At 43.5% G+C, this 19,805-nt stretch overlaps 1 protein-coding gene across 1 annotated transcript in view; it reads right to left on the bottom strand.

Moving 5' to 3' along the window:
• ATF6 (activating transcription factor 6) overlaps positions 1 to 19,805 on the bottom strand; it is a gene marked incomplete at both ends in the record, with an annotated part of 76,767 nt that overhangs the window by 34,969 nt on the left and 21,993 nt on the right. The window contains 5 exons of the mRNA XM_084266207.1: positions 8,792 to 8,906; positions 12,650 to 12,714; positions 13,899 to 14,001; positions 14,859 to 14,978; positions 19,612 to 19,755. Coding sequence (XP_084122333.1) covers positions 8,792 to 8,906; positions 12,650 to 12,714; positions 13,899 to 14,001; positions 14,859 to 14,978; positions 19,612 to 19,755 — 547 coding nt within the window. The remainder of the gene's footprint in view (positions 1 to 8,791; positions 8,907 to 12,649; positions 12,715 to 13,898; positions 14,002 to 14,858; positions 14,979 to 19,611; positions 19,756 to 19,805) is intronic.

The following is a 19,805-nucleotide window of genomic DNA, read 5'->3' on the forward strand; positions in this document are numbered from 1 at the left end:
AACCATAGCACTCATGAAGCGAGATGATCTCATTCTCAGACCCATCTCTCAGCTTTAAGTATCTGGAGCAAAAGTCCACCCTCCTGGGAGCTGGCATGGAAAGAATTACGTGGTGAGAAGTTGCTATGGACACAGGTAGAACACACCTACATAGGACTCTCTGCAAGAGCATTTAGTGATAGAGCATACACACTGCAACAGACCCATCCTGATACTCTGATAAAACACAGAGAAGTAAAAATGGACTGCATTCCCAGGAAAGGATTTTTAGCTTTCTAAGATTCATAGAAAGGAGGTTTAGCTGCCAAAGAGTCTCCTAACATGTCTCAGCCCTTCAGGAGAAACCAGTGAGTTTCTGCAGCTACTACTCTTGTCTTTCCACCAGCCACCCTAGTCGATGGGACACAAGTAACCACGAGTCCCAGAAGTAGAAAACAAGTTTTATGTCCCACTCTCAAAGAGTAGTAAAGCCAGTTACAACTTTCAAAGCCAGTGTAAAGATAAAAACATACAGTTCATTTTATCACACTTCTTGTCCTAAGCATGTAATGATTTAAAAATAAAATCTGGAAGCCACAAGTGTTCTGCTTGGTCCAGTGGGAGGTGATGATAATCGGTACACGCTCATAATAGCACCTGGGCTCTTACTTCATCCCATTAGCTTTGTATGCTGTCCAGCTCAAAATCTGGCAAAAGGATTAATTCAAACTGGAAGCAAATAACTTCATCTGACCAGAATTAACATTAAAAGTGTGGGCCAAGGTTTTAATGCTCTCAAATGTAATACCAGAGTAATTAACACTTGCTAGAAGGTAGGATTTCTGTTCTGTTTTTATTCTATTCCTAGGACAGAAACACTACTTAATGAAATCAAGAATCTCTCAGCACTGGGCATTTTACTTCTCTGAAGACTGCCTAGGACTGTCAGACACGAAATACTGAAAAATTCAGTAGCCTGAGCCCTGGAAATGTGAAGCCCAGCTAAGGGAATAAGCACAGGTATTTCAAAGTGCTCTCTGCCTATACTGTCATCCAAGGCAAATGAAGTACTACAAAGGTAGTTTTCTTATGCAGCAGCTCATTTCTACCAAACACAACATAATGCCTTACTGGCTCCTGCAGCTCCAGAGTTGAAGGTATCCTTTGAGTCTTTTATACAGTTTGGGCTCGGTCAGCATCGATTCCATAATTAAATACTGCTACAGATCATAAGCAAGAGCCCATCATTCCTGTCTGGGAACTGGTCAGAAGAATCTGAGCCAAATTTTCTTCAATGAATACCATGCTATCACTAAAGAAAAACACATTATTTTCTGGCATTATTAAAGTATTATTAATGCATTATTAAACTTGGGCTATTTCCTGAAGGCAAGGAACCGCTTCAGAGCTGCATTTCCACTGCCTGCTCTAATTGAATGCACATTACTTGTTTGTGGACAAACTTGTGTTCATGCTTTGTTGTCAGCAATTGTCTGCTGTCTATTCTTAATAAGTGAAATACTGCTGTCACTTCCTTTTCTGAGACAATCCCCACTTTATAATCACATCTTCCTCCCACACTTCCCAATTATATTTCTCCAGCCTATGTCCACATTGATTTCATAAGCAGTGGGTCTTTTACAGAGGCCTTCCAAACCCAACAATATTCCTCTACTTCTTGCCCACAACTCTTTGTCTGTCAAGCATGTAGCACATTTTAAATACATGTATATCCTTACTGGTCACGTCTGTCTGCAACCAGTTTGGGTTTTGGAGACAGTTTTTTGCAGCATGTTTTATTTTCACTGTAATTATCTACAGTGTATGTTGTCCTTCCAAATACTAGTTTAAAAATAACAAAGTATTAGTTAGGTCTGGGACATATAAGGCTGAACTAAGTTCAGTGACGGCATTAATATGATTCATGAAGTTCCAGCAACCATACGAATCAAGACTACACACACAAAACTCAAGAGTATCTTTTGCTCCATGCCAGACATATTTGAGTGACTTTTCTGCCTCTGCTTATACATCTGTCCTCAACACCACATTCACTCTCAATGTTATTTGGAGGGCAGCGGGGTTTCAAAGGGACCCAAGGAGATAAAAATCAGAGAGACTAAGACTTTGCTTCCAAACTGTCTTGGAGAGCTAGGAACAGAGTAAAGACATTTCCAAAGGAAACAAAACCCCACTCCATGCGACAGGCTTTACCTCCCTTCTCAGAAACGCAGTTTGCGTTCTTGTTTCTCTCTCCTAACCGCTGTTTGCATCTGGCTGAGCCAAACAGCTGCTGCCCGGGACAGGCTACGCTGCAGCCGGCACTCGCTGGCTGCTCCCCTCTGGCTCCCACTCACTGCACATCCAAGGTGTCTCCCTGCCCGGCTCCTTCCCTTCCCTCTGCGCTCAGCCTGCCTGCCTGGATGCTGCCCCCCAGCACACACTCAGCCTGCCTGCCTGGATGCTGCCCCCCAGCACACACTCAGCCTGCCTGCCTGGATGCTGCCCCCCAGCACACACTCAGCCTGCCTGCCTGGATGCTGCCCCCCAGCACACACTCAGCCTGCCTGCCTGGATGCTGCCCCCCAGCACACACTCAGCCTGCCTGCCTGGATGCTGCCCCACAGCACACATGTCCCCTCTGCTGCTTTACTCTTCAAAGTATGTTCTCACATGGGAAGCAAACTTTCAGGGGTTGAAGTGAGAAATAACAAAGCAATTGGAAGCTTTGCTGGAAAACACTATAAAGCATTGATAGAGATGGCTTTTAAAGAACCGATGGCCTTTAGCTGCAAACCTAAAAAAAATCCCTTCCTTTGAGCTTCCTAACACTTAAACATGGAGCTGTGTTGTTCATACCACACATTTCTAGACTTAATTTTTGATTATTAAATTTATCTCTGGAGGTTTTTAGACTAAGCAAGAACAGCTCTAAGATGCTACCAAAAGCAACATCTTCCCCAGCTGAGTATCCAGAAGCCCACAGAGAACCCTTCTCCCCATGACCTCCCATTCCTTTTGCCACTCAGCTCCCTGCTTCCCAACAACCAGAAATATTCCACACCAGGAAGCATGATAGGTCGAAAGAGACCAAAAAGAAAGTTGTTTCATTGTTTTCATAGGGACACCAGGGCTTTGGGAGGAGAAGATCCACAGTTCAGCCAGAAAAGAGGCAACCTGTAACAAGGAACACAGCAGACCAGACTTAACTTCCTCTAGTGATGCTCAGATGGAAGCAGGAGATTTTCATAATGGATTTTCAAATTGGAAAGTCCAATGCAGCCATAGTTTGTCAGAGGCTGGCTTGTTGGGTTCAGGGCACGCTGAAGCACCACTGCACATGCTGTTTGCTTACTCACGTTCTCCCAGGCAGGCAAAGGTTGACCTCACAGAGAAGACAGGCTGAAGGGTGACCTCTGCTTTGGAAAGGATAGGGAACTTCATCATGGCTACCATGCCCTTACCTTACTTTCAGCATACATTATTCTCAGCACATATTATTCTCAGCACCTGTCTGCAATACAGGACAGGATTTTAAAATCCTAGGATCCTGGGATAAAGCTTTTTTTTTTTTCCTCTCAACAGCTGAGGTCAAGTTCCCCAAGGAGAAAGGGGATTTTGTAAAATCTTTCAAAAAATCTGCATGTAACTTGCAGCAGTTGCAAGCCACAGGATTCAAACATATAAATTAGCTACTGTGTCTTTAGGAGCAGTGGGATATGTGAGTCTAATCGTTGCATTTCATGTGAAATAAAGACCAGATTATACATCCCAACCCACAGAAACCCACAAGCAAAGTCAACAGCAGAAAATTTCATGTTCAGTAAAAACCACCCATTGTCAAGTGTAACAAAAGACAAGGAAAGTGTACGTTAGGGATGAATTTCTGGCTATGAAAACATCATCTGAAGCAGGCTTCTTAGGATGCAGCTTTGCCTGCAGGATGCAGGTGGCATCGAGAGTGCAGTGAACTGGAACCTGCCTTGCTGAAGAAACTATTGCCAGCACACTCTGTGCAGCACAGCAGACTACTGCCACCAGGGAACACCAAAGCCAGGCACTAAAGGCTTTTGCTGCCTGAAAGCAATATATCATCCCAAATGCAATTAACACAACACAGGCTTATTACCAACAAAAGCAAAACACGACCTGGGTATTTTTACTCCTAAAGAAAGAACAAAAGTTCTGAATTAAATCTGGGTTAATCATTGCAGTGAAATATTTTTCTTTTTTGCAGAACTTGAGAAATCCTTAAATGCTCATTGCAGATGTTGGCTTGCAGGACCAGAAATTCACATCCATAATAAACCATAGAGCTTCAGGGAAATGTTTTCAGGGAAATTCAGTGCCATGGCACTGAAGCAGAAATTCTGGCCCTATAGAAGTTGGTGAAGATTTATCATTGATTTCCACAGGGCCTGCACCACTCTTGCTCTAACAAATAATAACCAGAATCACCTTTTAATATCTTCTTTTTTTTACTCCAAGATATTGCATGTGTGCTGCATTAAATGTAAGTGGCAAACTTTGATACCAGGAGAGATTTGCGCTTTGAAAGAAACAGAGGAAGTGGCAAGAAGGAAAGCTAGTGGCCTTCTAAGATTCCCAAGTGAATCAAACTTTAAACTACATTTTTCTTAAGAACAGTAATTACATTCTTACCCACAAAAAAATGTCACTGTCCTTAATAAACCCGCAAAGATGTCATTAAAGGGTCATGGTCAGAATATTCCAGCATGGGGACATCTACTTCTTAATCCCTGCAAGTTGTGGGGGCTCTGAGCCTAACCACACAAGAGTGGGAGCAACATTTACAGGCCAAAGTAAATCAGAACAGATTCGTGTTCTCCAGTGATTTACTTGATTATCTTTCAAATTAAGATGGCTATTCCAGTAATTCTAGAAACAATCTCAAAGTCTGAATGCTCCATGGCAAAGCAGATGTGAGCTCTCAGCGACCTGTTTCAGTGCCAGGCTTACTGAAGCAGCAGCAGCCAGGTGTTCATATCCCTACTGACAGAGCAGGTGATACATTGAAGGACAGAAGTCAAAGATGCTGGCAGAGCAACAGACTCTCAATTCTGCCTCTCAGAGCTGGGAAAAAGGAAGCTTCAGTGCCTACTGGACACTCCAGTGTGCTTCATCAGAGCTCAGACTGCCCTACCCTTTCCACAGAAGCAGCAACCTGTTCTTGGTGCCTGCTGCACAGACCTCTCAGCTCTGAATGTGCTCCCAAAACCAACCCAAACCAGCCCAGCTTAGAGGCAGGCTAGAAAGATGCAGCTTCTGCATGCTGGAGCACTTGGGGACAGCAGAGAGCTCAGGTGTGGATATATACTGCTGGGAATGCGTATCTTGTCACCTTGCCAAGTGTCAGTTTCTGCAGTGCTAAATGACTGCTGAAAACAAAAGTTAAGCAGCAAGGAAAAATAAAATTAACAAGTTAACATCTCAAGAAATAAATGGTGATGAGTCCTGGCTTGGAGGGATGTTGGCTGCTGAAGGCTGGCAGAGCTGGGAGACCACACTCCCTCAGTTAAAGAATTCTTTACTCGCTGTCAGTTACTTATTTCTTCTTGTTTAAAAATGACATTATGGATTCCCCTGGCAATAGCAGAAAATTCCTCTAGACTCCCAGAGTGAAAGCACAGCTTCTTGCATGGACTCAGGTGATCCAAATGCTACTTTAATTTCCTCTCTCCTCCTTAAGGAAGAAAAAATAAATCAAACTCCAACTGTAAATACGCAGACATGCTGGCCTTCCATGGCAAGGAATGGAAATAAAGTTGAAGAGGTCATGAGAATTCAGTCTTAAAAGGTACCAAGCATCATCAGAAGATGACAGCACATTTGAGCTTTGCTCCTGCACCCTGCAGAACCCCTGGCTAAGTCCTACTGTATGAGAGGTGTGGGCAGTCCTAGAAAATGCCATTTTCTAGAAAATGCAAGGAACTCGGGGCACAGCTCCTGTAGTGTGGGAACACGCAGAAAACACACAAAAAACATATTTCAGCCCATGCACCCAGGAGACACACTGGGTGATGTGACACTATACACAGAGCAGAAATCATGTGGAAAGAGATTCCCAGAAACATCCTGTGTGAAGAATCTCTGGACATCCCATAGTCCTACCTCCCACTTGCAGCAGGACCATCACCAATACCAGAATCATCCACTCTCTGTGACTCTTAACTGGATGATTCCTGTTCTTTTGTATATTGCTGTTAAGAGCTTATCAAGTGCTTGGGGCTGTCTTTGTGGCAAACAGAGAGGAGAAGGAAACCTACCATCTCAGGCCTTGCCTTCTAACTTTGACAAGGTGAGCAACACAAAGGAACTGTCATTGTAAAACTGAGGAGGAAATCAGTCCCCTCTCTCAGCTCTCCATCATCAGTGAAAAGGGAACCCTGGGCCAAAGAAAATGAAGTCAGCAGTCCACAGGGGAAGGGGCACCCCCTGGCTGGGGCCCTGCTGACAGCACCCCTCTGGCTGAGTCTGTCCTTCTGCACACCATCCCAGGAAGTCATTTAAAAGTGCCTCAGGGCAGAGCTTGTCACTAGATCAGGTTTGCCCTGTTAAAATAATACATGAGGTAATGCATAAAGCTGCCTTTTATTTGAAGACATTTCATTTGTAAAACAGAAATACCAACAGCTTTGCTATCAAATAAACTTCATGGATGGTTTAAAAAGGTCCCTGCACCTCCCCCTGCAATAGAGCAGGGCCAAGCAGTGGGGAATCCATGGCACGGACACACCGTTTCCAAGGAGTGCTGTGCCAGTCGAAATGAGAGCAGACAGCTTTCTGGGCATCAGTGAACCCAGCAGCATCAAGAGAACCCACGTCCCAGTACACACACTCAGGTGTAGAGCAGCAGCCACAAGCAAAGAACGAGACAAACACTGTCCTGCTTTTTGCCCAGAGTTTTCAGAAAAACTTTTCCAATCAATTCTCCACTCCCTCTGCTCATCCGCAGGATATGTGGAGCCTGGTGCTGGCTACGCTTGTGTTGCTAGCTGAAAGAACAGCAGAGCATGCCAAGCATTTAATAACAAAATTCCAGCCTTGTGACACAACCCAGTAATCCCAAGACTGGAAACTAACCTCATAGTTCTACTCAGCATAAAGCCTTAATCCTAACAAGAGCGCTGCTATTTTTGTTTTGCCTGAGCCTTTTCTGCAGACGTGCATCTCACAAGCTAAGGAGGTTACAGGGGACCAGGTCAAACAGGGTTGTGTCACCTACATACTCAGGGCACCTACAGACTGGTAGAATTGGTAGAACTACGACAACTGAGAGGAAACTGCTAAAACTAGTTATGCTTGTCTGCATGCTCTTGCACAGGATTGGCTGCAGCTGGATGGGTTCCTGTAGGGGCAACTACTGGTCCCCCACACTCCTGTGATGAAGAAACAAATGGAGGTTCCATGGCTGGGCATGAGCACGCACATAACAATTCTCATGTAACATCACAACAGCAAATAGCAAGGCAGGAGGCTCAGCAAGCCAAGACCCGGGGTTCAGGATAGGGGTAAATGTGTATTATAGACGTCTACAGACTCACTGGGACCACTGCAAAAGGGTAGAGATAGAATAAACTCTCCTAACCCACAGTTGGTGTTCCAATCACTGTTTGCTTTGATCATTTCCATCCCCAGATCCCAAGCAGCTTTTGAACTGCTGCAGCTGTCCTGGCTTATACACCACTCAGACTTCCAGGACAGAAAGTGCCACCAAACACCTGGAACTCAATTTTAAAACAGCTTTTGCTGTCACTAACTGCACTGCAGATGTGAGGATGTGCCTGACAAAGCTGTAGCACAAGCCTGTGCTGTATCCCAGCACCGACAGGAGAACTGCTCATCTGTCTTGACTTACAAGTCACAAAACAGCAGAAAAACTGTGCCACTGCACACAGCCCTGTACAGCTGCAGTGTGTGACACACGAAACTGCAAATGCTTTAGGGGAAGACAGAATTCCTATGTTAAGATGGCAGAAATCATTTGTGCACAGGGTGCGCCGATACCCAGAAGCACAAAGGGTCTGTACACCTATTACATAAACACCCAGCTAACTATTTCAATTACTGGACCACTGCCACATGTGTTTAACCACAGGGTACACGCAACCTTCTGCTGTCTTGCCCTGCCACTACAATGTTTTCTGCAAAGAGGAGGCCATGAAGATGGTCAGAGGGCTGGAGTACTTCTCCTATGGAGACGGGCTGAGAGAGCTGGGCTTGTTCAGCCTGGAGAAGGGAAGGCTCTGGGGAGAGCTTATAGCAGCCTTCTGGTACCAAAAGGGGCTCCAGGAAAGCTGGAGATGGACTGTTTACAAGGGTCCAGAGTGACAGGACAAGGGGGAATGGCTTTAACTGAAGGAGGGAAGATTGAAACTAGATAAGAGGAAGAAATTCTTCCCTGTGAGAGTGGGGAGGCCCTGACAAAGGGTGCCCAGAGAAACTGTGGCTGCCCCTGGATCCCTGGCAGTGTCGATGGCCAGGCTGGATGAGGTTTTGGGCAGCCTGGACTAGTGGACTAGCCTGCTCATGGCAGGAGGACAGGACTAGATGAGCTTTGGGGTCCCTTCCAACTGAAGCTATTCTGGGGTTCTGTGATGGGCACATTTTGCAAAGAGCATCATCTGGCCCTGTTACCATAAAGGACATCCAGAAGCATCACTTCTGAAGAAGTAAATTTAGCTTTAACCTTGGCTAGGTCATCTTTTGTATTACAAGGAATGACACTCAGTGTTAAAAACAGTCTTATGATGCACATAAAAGGCCAGCATTGAGTAACTATTACACTTACTCTGCGAAATGACACCACATAGAATGTATCTTCCCTTCTGCGAATAGCTTCCAAAAAATCTTGATAGCTCCTTGGAGAGGCGTAATACACTTGCAGCTCATTCCCTGAGTTCCTGCTGAAATAAAAAAGGGGACAAGGCAATTATTTTAGACAAGAAAGTTAACTTCAGTGACACAGTGACTTTAAAGACCTGCTTTTGCAAAGAACAGCAGCTCTTCACCCACTGAGAGAAGCACAAGGAACATTAAATACAGATGAAGACAGTGGAACTGATGGGTATTTTGGAAAGTTCAAGGTGCTTTAAACGTCATGCTGCAGGAGACTTTCAGGCATGATTTTATTTGTGATTTTGAGGTTGGCAAAAGCCTACTTGCCAGCTCAACAGAAAAAAAATGTTTTAAGCCAACCTGAAGTGTCGGAAAAACTATCATGACTTCTGAAAACAGACCTTAGCAAGTTTTAGAATGAAATGTCACTCTGAAATTAAAACATTTCACAATTTTTAATGTTTTATAGGTTTTTTTACTGCTAAGGATCCAAACCACTTATGAAAGAAGTGCAAAGTTAGGCATAAACTGAGCTTCTCATTTACTGTCAAGTGACAACCCCATTTTTGCTCTTCCCCCCCCACTTTCAGGTTTTTTTGTTGCATCCTGGTCAACTCAAAGATCTGATCTTGATTTTAAATTTGGGCAGTGGAGCAAACCCAAGAAACTCCCATAATCCTGTCTTATCTTTTTCACCATTCTCATCTTACATATATCAGACACGAGGAAAAGACACTCTAAAGTATTCTAAGCGAAAACATTGGCAAGCCTTAGAATCACGGTACTTATCCACTGTTTGTCTTGGAAAGGTGAGAAATTCCTAGCACATACTGCTATCATGTATGCTGCCCCAATCCCATTCAAAAATAACATATTTAATCAAACTGGAAAGCTGTACTTACACAAACCATTAGCTGGACCTTCACCCAGTCATTTTAATTCCTTCCCGCTTTAATAGCACAGTCTGTTTGCACTACTCATGGCAAAGGCACCGATCAGGCTATCCCCACCCCAGCTACCTTCTGCCAACCCAGATTTTAAGCTGTGGTGGCTAATTTAGAATATTTTGCTATGTTTCTAAAATACACATAACTATGCACCCAAACCAAGGGGCAGATCTATCAACAAGTGATTTTCTTGAGCAGCAGTAAGGGTAGACCATCGTTACCTCCTCTTCTACTGCTAATTAGTCCTGTTGAAATGAAAGGATGGCAGGGCCAAGCCAGTTGCCCTTAACAGGATTGGGGGTGTAAGTCCTGGGGGATGAAGAGCAGGCAGCTCTACCCTATGTATCCTCTTCAGCAGAACTATGCAAGTGAGGGATCAGAACACATCCTTCACACACAGGAAATAAAGACTGGAGCTAATTTGAGCTCCATTACTCATTCATGAAAACACATAGGCCCCCCAAACCACCCCTGAGATGCAGCATTGAAGTTGTGCTGCGATAAAAGGCATCACGCCCACGCAGGGCTCAGTAAAACACATCTTGAAAAGTGAAACGGGCCCCACAGATCCGTTTGCTCGCCCACACTCCAGAAGACACAGCTAGACCTGAAAAACAGCCTTTTATAACTCTAAATCCAGCCATGGCAGAAAACTGTTCCAAAGCACTTGGAAATCACTGGGCCTTTACAACGTCTTCCTGCTTTGTGGACCAAGTCTAACACTAGTCCCAAGCTCCAAGTGATACCTGTAGATTACAGGTATTACAAATGACACCTTTGAGCATCTAAGAGCAACCACAATGGATCACTCTATGAAAGGAAGGAAGGAACTTAAGATCCTAAAAGAAGTGCAAAGCTACCAGTTGTTTTAGTAATACCTCACTATATTGCAAGAAAGCATCCTAATAAATTATGTCTCCAAAACACTGGTGCTGAGCCTGACCATTTGTTGGGAGATAAATGAGTCTTTTTGTTTGAGAAGTTCAAAGGGCACTCCCACGAATCACCCAGTCCAGAGCCCTAAAAACATACCTGGAGAAAAACTCCTCCAAAGAAAGCTAAAGAGATTATAGAGAGCTGAGGGCTTTTAATGGTTGTCTTAGAAATCGTCTTCATCGTCACCTTCCTCCTCTGCTTTAAACTTTACTGCCATACTTTTCAACTAATCAATTTTCTTTTGATGCAAGGACCAACACGACAATATTGGCATCATCAGTGCTACAAAGATAAACCTAGATTCTGCTAGTGTCCTCCTGTTATGACTAAAGATCTCAAGAGGTCCTTTACAACCTAAACTACCCTGTGATTCTATGATTTCATGGAGCATTTAATAGCTGATGGCTCTGGGAAAAACTGGAAGCCTGTTCTATGTTCTTAGCAGGATTCAGGTCACGAAGGGTCTTCTGGAAGGTAAAGGTCACTGAATTTCCAGCACTGCTATTTAAAATCAAATGCCTTGGCAGGAGGCACAGAGGGGTAACATCAAGGACAAAATGGCACAAACAGCACCTTTCCTGTCTGCCCCATCCATGAGGCACAAGAGGGGATGTGGGGTGCTAGCAGGCAAGCTGAATGTGATCCAGCAAGGCATCTAGAGAGCAACTGCATGCTGAGCTGCATTATGGTCAGGACCTGGAGTGCAGGACCTGCGAGAAGAGACAGAGGGAGCTGGGCTTGTTCAATCCAGAGAAGAGGAGGCTGAGGGAGCTCTAATTGCAATTCTCAGCTTCCTAATGAAGATTGCAACAGAGATGGAATCAGTCTCTTCTAACAGAGACATGCAATAAACCTGAAGTTAAACCTACTTTGAGTAGGAGGTTGGACTAGAGATCTCCAGAGGTCCTTTACAACCTAAACTACCCTGTGATTCTATGATTTCATGGAGCATTTAATAGCTGGTGGCTCTGGGAAAAACTGGAAGCCTGTTCTATGTTCTTAGCAGTTCCAGGACAGTCACAGTGTGCAGCTGCCATGAGTCACTGGTCCTGTTCATTTAAACATCATTCATCTGAAAAAAAAATAAATCTCACTTCCTTCTAAGCACAGCAGATTATTCCATGCAGAGCTGCATGATGTTGCAAGACTGTTCCTAATAATCCAGATAATTTTTTTAAAGAGTAATGCAAGCATGTATGCTAAACTGCCTTACGCCACGAGGCTTGTTCATCCAGTCCTTCACCTGCCTGTAGAACTAAAAAATCTTTTTCTTTTTTTCCTTCTAATTTAAGCCATAACAAACCCTGAGAGCCTGGATTCCCTAACATTTGCCTGCAGCTTGCTATTCTCTCCCAGGCCAATCCTGCTCTAAAAGCAGCAACGCAAACGGAAAGGGCCACAGCTGTTCAGCTTTCAAGGTCAATATTTCAGGTGTTCTTCTCAACAAAAAGTCCCCTTTATACTCCATTTGGTTTTTATACTCCTCTTTGTCACTTCAAAGCAGACAACCTTTTAAACAGTGTCACAGACAATTCAGGAGAAAGTTTTGTTTCTTTCAGCTTTTCCCTCCAGTTCTTCCTGTCACCTTCTGATAAACTAATGATGCTCCCAGAGATAGTCCTAAGACAATTCCCCTCCTCCCCCTGCCCCCCAAATACTCAAATCTGTTTAGAAAAGAATTCTGCAGAGTGAAGTAAATATTTTCTTAAGATTTATTGGTAGAAAGGACCCAGAAGAGCGAAGCTGTGATATGGGGGTTCCTTTACACGTAGTTTAACTTGCTAAGGGACAGAAAGTAGACCAATAAATGCAGCTAGCACCTGGCTTAAAAATCCTGACAAGATGCAAACTGGCATTTTTTACCATCTGTTGGTGGAAAAGTAGGTAATTAAGTAGAAAGCAGCATCAAAAGAGTTGTTCTGCTTTACCTGAGCCTGGTGTCTGTGTAGGGCATTGCCATTAGCTGGGAATCTGCCTTCTCGCTGAGGGAGCTCTGAAAAAGGGGGGAAATAAAAAGATGACACAGAGAGAAAACAATAAGCATTTTCTTTGTTGGACACTACATGAAATACAATGCACATCTGTGAAGTGAATATATAATGGGGTGCAGAGATTGAATATATAACGGGGTGCAGAGGTTACCCAGTGCACAATAAACGTGAGTTTTTCCACTGGTGAACCACGAGTAACTGAAATGGCCAGCGATTGAGCTGGGACCACAGACAGCTGTTTAATACAGCCACATCTGAAGTCACACATTCAGAGACAAGAAAGGGAGGCTGGCACCCTTGCAGCTGCACATTCTGTGTCACCCAACTGCAAAAGTTGCTATCGCTGATGTCAGACTTGCAGAATTCTTCTGAGGTCACATCCACTTTGTACCTCTGCCAAAATATACTGCCCACACACTTCTGGTGTTTGAAACACTAGAGGCACCCAAACTTGCCCTACTTAAATGTTTCACCATTCTCCTCTGGACACCACTGAGAAGAATCTGAAGTTCAATATTCAATACTTTTTCTCTAGACAAGCACAGCATTTCCCACATTGTTAAATCCAATTCTTTCGTAGCTGCTACTAGCTCACAATCAAATGAAACACTGAAAAATCATGGCCCTAATCTCATTCTCAATTACCAGTATGCCACATTGATGAAAAGGATTTTTAAAACTGAGAAATATGAGCACAAATCTCATAACTCTGCTAGATATGCTTTTGTTGAGACTAAAAAAACCTGAGAAAATGAAATAAAAACATTTCAACAAAAGCACTCAGCTGTGCCCCTTAATAGTGAGTCAGATGAATGTGCTGTAGGTTATATTCCTCTCCATTAACCAACTGCTCTTCCTTATCCTTACACAGCCTTACAGAGAAGCCACCAAAAGGATAACTATATTGATTTCATTTTAGAAAACGCTGAACATACTTTGATGACTGCTAAGAAACGTGAAAACTCCTAGCCTGACTCCAAGAGCAGGAATGGAAGAACTACTTTGACAACGTAATAATCAACCAAACCCAGCAATTTCAAATGGGAAGTGTTGGGCACCCTAATTACAGGCACCGTTGCTACTTTTGTCTATAATGACAAGCACAGACAAGTAAGAGAGCATACTTTGTTATGGTGTCTGAAATTATCTTGTCATGCTATTGACTCACAAGTATAAGCCTGCCTACCTGCATAACCCGGGCTTTCTGCTGTTGGTTGTTTGACAGCCTTCTAGATCTTGTTCGTTCCACTTCGTGTCTATGAACCCATCCTCGAAGTTCATGGTTCAGCCTAGAAGAACCCCCAGCATTAACAGATGTTCCAAAGAAGAGTGGTAGAATTTTTTATATTTTAGAAAGCAGGTTAATTAGCCACTACAAAACCACTGCTGATTAATACCCTTTTACCTTATGATAACTTCTTAATACCAGAATAAGTAATATTTCAACATGAAACAGATTCAGTACTTTGTTTTCCCCAGTGAACAGTGATTCTGAAATTACTGGCAGGACTACTGAAATTTAATATGAAAAGTTGATCAGCTCAAGATAAAATATTGGTTAAGAAGGCTAAAATACAGCAAATAAATTTGAAAGAAAGAATGGACAAAGCAGAATGCAGATAAGGTTAGTGACACACTCCTATCTTTGGAAAAAACATAGCTAAGTGTTTTCTAAGTGTGCATAGGTGTTTTCCAGCAGTGAACAAAGCACATCTGCAATACCAGGTTCTTGTATCAGAACTGGAGATTAGGAGTCCATTTTTTATGTATTTTGGATGGAACAGGCTTTTAGCTAGACCTGATTTCCATATCATGAACATCTCTATACATGAAGTGATTTCTCTTTCAAGTTATGAAAAGCCTCCAGGCCATTAGAAAATTGTTATTTGGTTATTGCTAAATGACCAGTGTGAAAATGGAGTGAAAATTGCTACTGCAAACATCAGAAGATTATAAGTATCTAAGCTGGTTTCCGGTCTCTGTGGACAGTGCAGACACTTGGAGGGGTGCTGGTCACATACTATATGAACACTAAGAATGAACAATAACATCATTCACAGCTATCTGCCCAGTAGCACCCACCCAACACACAACTCATACCTAAGCTTCCAGTAAAACCTTAAATGCACAGAGGTCGGTTGCTCACCTCAGCGACTCTGTCCGGTTGATCAGGGGCTGACATGGGGGTGGTGGTGGTGAAATATATAACAGTGGTTCTTCTGAGACTATCATCAGTGCTTTGTTATCAGATACAGAACGATCATACCTGGGAGGAAAGAAAAAGACATCAAGAACTAACCTGTTTTTCATAAACCTTTGACTTAATCCAGAGAATAAGCACTACCATAGGCCAACCCACAAAGGTTTCAAGGGTCCTGTGGCAGCAGCTGTAACAGGTGAACAGCATTTTCTATCAAACATCCAACAGTCTCAGTCAATTCCCTGAAGGGGTCAGACAACTCTCAACACAATGAAGATAGATGAGCATTAGCAGGTGTTGGATCTCTTCCCAAAGAGTTCAGATATTGAAAGAAAATGTAGCCTGTAAAATATTCCTCGTAACATGTAAACTATGAGACATCTGCAGAGGCAGCTTTCTCTTTCGTTCTTTTATTCTAGAGCTGAACAAGATTTGCCACAGAAATTCCAAATTTATTAGCCACTAAAGCCCCGCAGATGTAAAGACTGTGAGCTATACGACAATGGAACAGTCACAAACTATAATCCAACTGAATGGACAGGATTTACATCTCCAAGTCTCCAGGAGCTAGTTTGGCTTTGATAAAAAGTGAAAATGAGCTTGTATCTCCATGCAAAAATCCACAGCGCTCTCAGCAAAGACTAATATTCCTTTCTCCTGGTTACCTGTACCTCCTGAGGGGTTAAACACTTATCATCACCTGTGGGAAGTGGAAAAGCAGCCCTGGAAAAGAAACAGTTATGCTTGTTGGAGACAAGCTGCAAAAGCAAGAGAAAAAGCAAGAAAGAGGGTCGTTTAGAGATGTGAATTTGTGCCTCCTTTAGCAGGGAGGTGGCACGGCGTGCTTTGTCATGGTAAGGAAGGTATAGACAGAAAGAGGCCTGAACAGCAGGAGACCCCCAAGGTGGGACAACCTTTTGTATAGGAATGTTGTGGTTTTTGTATTAATGACAGTTTGCTCAGTTATTATGAAATTTGTTTTCAATCCACCACAATCGGAGTCTGTGCCTTTCAATACGCCACAAATGGCGCCCAAGTGGCAGCATGGAAATGACTCGCTGTCGATCCAGTGGCATAGCTCAGCTGAACTCAGGGAAGAACGCTGAAAGGAAGCGTTACTGGCACACTCAATTGCCTTTCGCAGGAGAAAGGTAAGCAACTGAGAGCCATGGGGAGGAAGAGTTACAACGAATTTTTCTTTGGATATTTAAAAGTGATCCTTAATATTTATCATCCAGAAATCTGGGATACAGTTGGGTTCAGACTTCAGGACTGTGCCACTAAAATGTCAGCTGGTTTATTATCCTCTTGACAGGTAATTTTCAAGACCTTAAAGGCGCATGTTGATTCTTGGGTGGGTGAGGGGCAAAAGAAGTCCACACTGCCGTCAGCCCCCCCACTACTGCCACCCTCTTCCACGTACTGAACTGTAAAACCTCCTGATAATTCTGATCATCAAATTCCTTGAAAAGGAGCCTGACTTGTACTCCCCAGACTTGTACGATAGATGGGCAGCTGTAAGGAAGGAAGCGAAGGCGGTGGGGGATGTGGACCTTTTGGGTGCCTTCCCAGTAATACATAGTCCTGAACAAGAACCACAATGGGAGGGTCTTTCTTACAACCTTATAAAAGACCTCAGGCGTATGGGAACTGATCATGGACTTGGCGCTCCATATACTACCCATTTGATACAGTCTCTGTGTGATAGTTCTGGTTTTACCCCACATGATTTTAACACCGTGTTTCAGCTTATTATGACTGATATGCGTTACACTATGTGGGAATCAAAAGTGCGAGCTTGCTAGGTCTCAGGCTGCAGAAAATCAGGTGGTGGGTCAGCATCACCCTCTGTGGGTTGTTGATGTAAATTTGTTGCTGGGAGAAGGTGATTATAGCACAACTGCAGCTCAGGACAGAATCCCTCCCGAAGGCTTGCAGCAGGTCAAGCAACTTGCACTCCGACCTCCTAAAAGCGTTTTAGAAGCTGGAGGACAAAGACAATGTTTGGTTCGTATAAAGCAGGAACCGGGGGAGCCATTTATAAAATTTTTGGATAGATTTAATGATGCTTTATAGAAGCAAATTGAGAATGAGACTGCTCAGGATTATATATTGGATCAACTCGGAATTGAAAATGCTAGTTCAGACTGGCAGGAGGTTTTGCGGCCCTTGAAAAACCCCAGTGTTGATGCCATGATCAGGGCGTGTATGGGTATAGCTTCTAGGCAGCAGGAGTTGTCTCTGCTTGCCGAGGCGCTGGCGGCAGCGGCAGTCCGAGCGCAGCCATGTTATTCCTGTGCTCAGTGTGGGCGTTTCTGAAACAACTGCCCCAAGACAAATGCAGATCAAGGTGGAGGGCTGGGTGTTTGCCCACACTGCCACAAAGGGCGGCATTGGGCAAATCGATGTCCATCCAAATTTGACAGACTGGGCTGGCTGTTGCCTTTGGTGGGAAACCCTGAGGGACACTGCGACAAGCAGTCACTCACTCCCCAGAGCAGCCGCCTTAAGGAGCTGCTGCCGCCTGAGTGCTGGCGCCGCCGGTAGCGCCAGGTTGGGCTGGGCCCCTCAGCAGAAAGAGCGAGCCTTTGGCTCATGGAATGGCCACATTATTAATTGGGAGTTCCAAAAAGTATCAAACCACATGAAGGCCCAGGTTTCATAGCACATAAACCACCAATGTTTCTTAAAGCAGTGGGGAGAAAAACCTGTCATGGGCATTCCTCACTCTCCCACAGGATACAAATTTGTTAATTGTTTTAGAATGGATTTTTCTACCCCATAATTTTGGAAAGACAGTTACCATGACTACAGAAATGATAGCCATGGTCATTCAGAAGGGGAGGGAGTGTTTGTTGGCTTCACACGGTACAGAACCAGATAAGATTTATTTGCCCCTTGATATAAAACAATTGACCTTTTTAACTCGCCAGTCTTGTTTTTCAGTGTGCGTTGGCTGGTTATCCAGGACAGATAAGCATTCATTTTCCAAGACACAAAATAACACAATCTTTAAACTCACTTTCACTGTTGGCTACCTCACCAGTGGCTATTACTCCCATAACTAATGCCTAACACCGTTTACTGATGGATGGAAGATGGGCCTCCTATACAGTGTCATTTTAAGTCACAAACCCATCTTGAAATTAATAATAAAGCTTTAGTGATGATAAAAAAACATCTACAAACAACTCAGAGGGAAGGACCTTTCCCTCTAATAACACCGGGCAGAGGGTATGCTTGTGTTTCCACAGGTTCTGGTCCACGATGGGTGCCAACACGAAGCCTTCTGTGTCACAACCACCATTATAACCTGCATGATGATGACTGCACCAATGTCACAGTTGTCAGGATGTTGATGAACTTTGTGTGTGCATTAAGAGTCAATTCACAAAAGTATTGACAAAGTGATGGAGGGGTTTTTTGCAGGGATGTCGGGTGGCTACCTGAACTGTTGCAGATAGGATTAGAATATTTGTTTTTGTTTTCATTCCAATGTGTGTTTGTTAAGATGTATACAAGGTTTAATAGGGTTTCCAAACAAGTTTTTTAAAATGTAAATAAAGGGGGAAATTGCCAAACACCTATTACAAGTTGCTCTCTTGACAGGGTTTCAATTTAACAGCCTTAGTCTTCTTGGCTTTGGCAAAGACTTACAGCTCCTAAACATTAACTCTGTTCTGAAAAAACAGGTATGAGAGCTTATGAAAGCCTTATCCACATTCCCCTCCCTTTCCCAGCTTTCTCTCCATCTCCTGCTTATTCCATCTAGAACTGTTAAAGAATATATGGCAAAGAGCTCTCAGCTTTCCAAAAACTAGGGTGAAAACATACAGGCACTGGCATATCCTCCTAAGCGAAGGGTTCTACTACTACATCGCTTAAGTCATAGTCTGAAATGTGCCACATAGGATATAAAGCCCTCACCATGGCTACAGCCTTCAAATGCTCTTGATCTATTGGCTTCTTTCTGCATGGCAAAATACGTTAGTGCTTTCTGCACATCTGCCTGGCTTTGTTCAGCCAGCCAGCACACTCACTGCAAAGGGACAATCTGATAGGATTCATCTCGTAAGGGGAAAACATGAGCTGGATGAGCCACATGTCAATCTGGAGACAATTATACGTTCACTTAGGCACCAAATGCTAGAGACCTAGAAAGCTTGAAAGCAACTATATAATTAAATAAGCAAGCACAAGGATGGACTCAGAGATTTTTAAAAAAGTACAGTGCTAAGCTCAGAGTATGTTCTGAATCGTGAGCTTCCCCAATCTGCGCTTGAGCAATGAAGAAAATAAATACTTCAGCTTGAAAAGTAAGAAGGGAGAGATAATATGACAAATGCCGTAACTATGCAAGCTAAAACAAAGATCAGGAAAAAAGGAGACTGATGAAGAACTGAAGCTCATGAAAATCTCCATGACACACACACTTGTTTGTACGGTCTCTTCCACCACGCTGTCCCCAACACCATGCTGCATAGCCACCTGTACACTTCTGAAGCTCTATGTATTGGGCAAACTTTGAGACCAAATATATTCATTTGAAAAGCAAACTTTGTTAAATAATAACGAAACAGATCAGCTTTCATAACACTGTTTACAAACTCAGCAGCAACAAGACTGGCCAGAAAGGGGAGGTGAGGTCAAAAAACAGTGCCCTCTGCCACTTAAAATATGCTGAAGGTTTTCATCTTACCTATTACTCTTATCAGGAATGATGTCCCCAGATACTTTCCGAGCTGTGCTAGACTCCTGGCTAGCTGAGAACTCCAGAAGATTTCTGGTACGGTGGCTGGAACTTGCAGTGGAATCAACTCCACTGGGATCCCTTTCGAATACACTGGAAAACATAATAACCATAACAAAATATATCACATATATAAAAGGTCT

The sequence above is a fragment of the Gallinula chloropus genome (assembly GCF_964237585.1).
Source record: "Gallinula chloropus genome assembly, chromosome: 6".
Lineage (NCBI taxonomy): Eukaryota > Metazoa > Chordata > Aves > Gruiformes > Rallidae > Gallinula > Gallinula chloropus.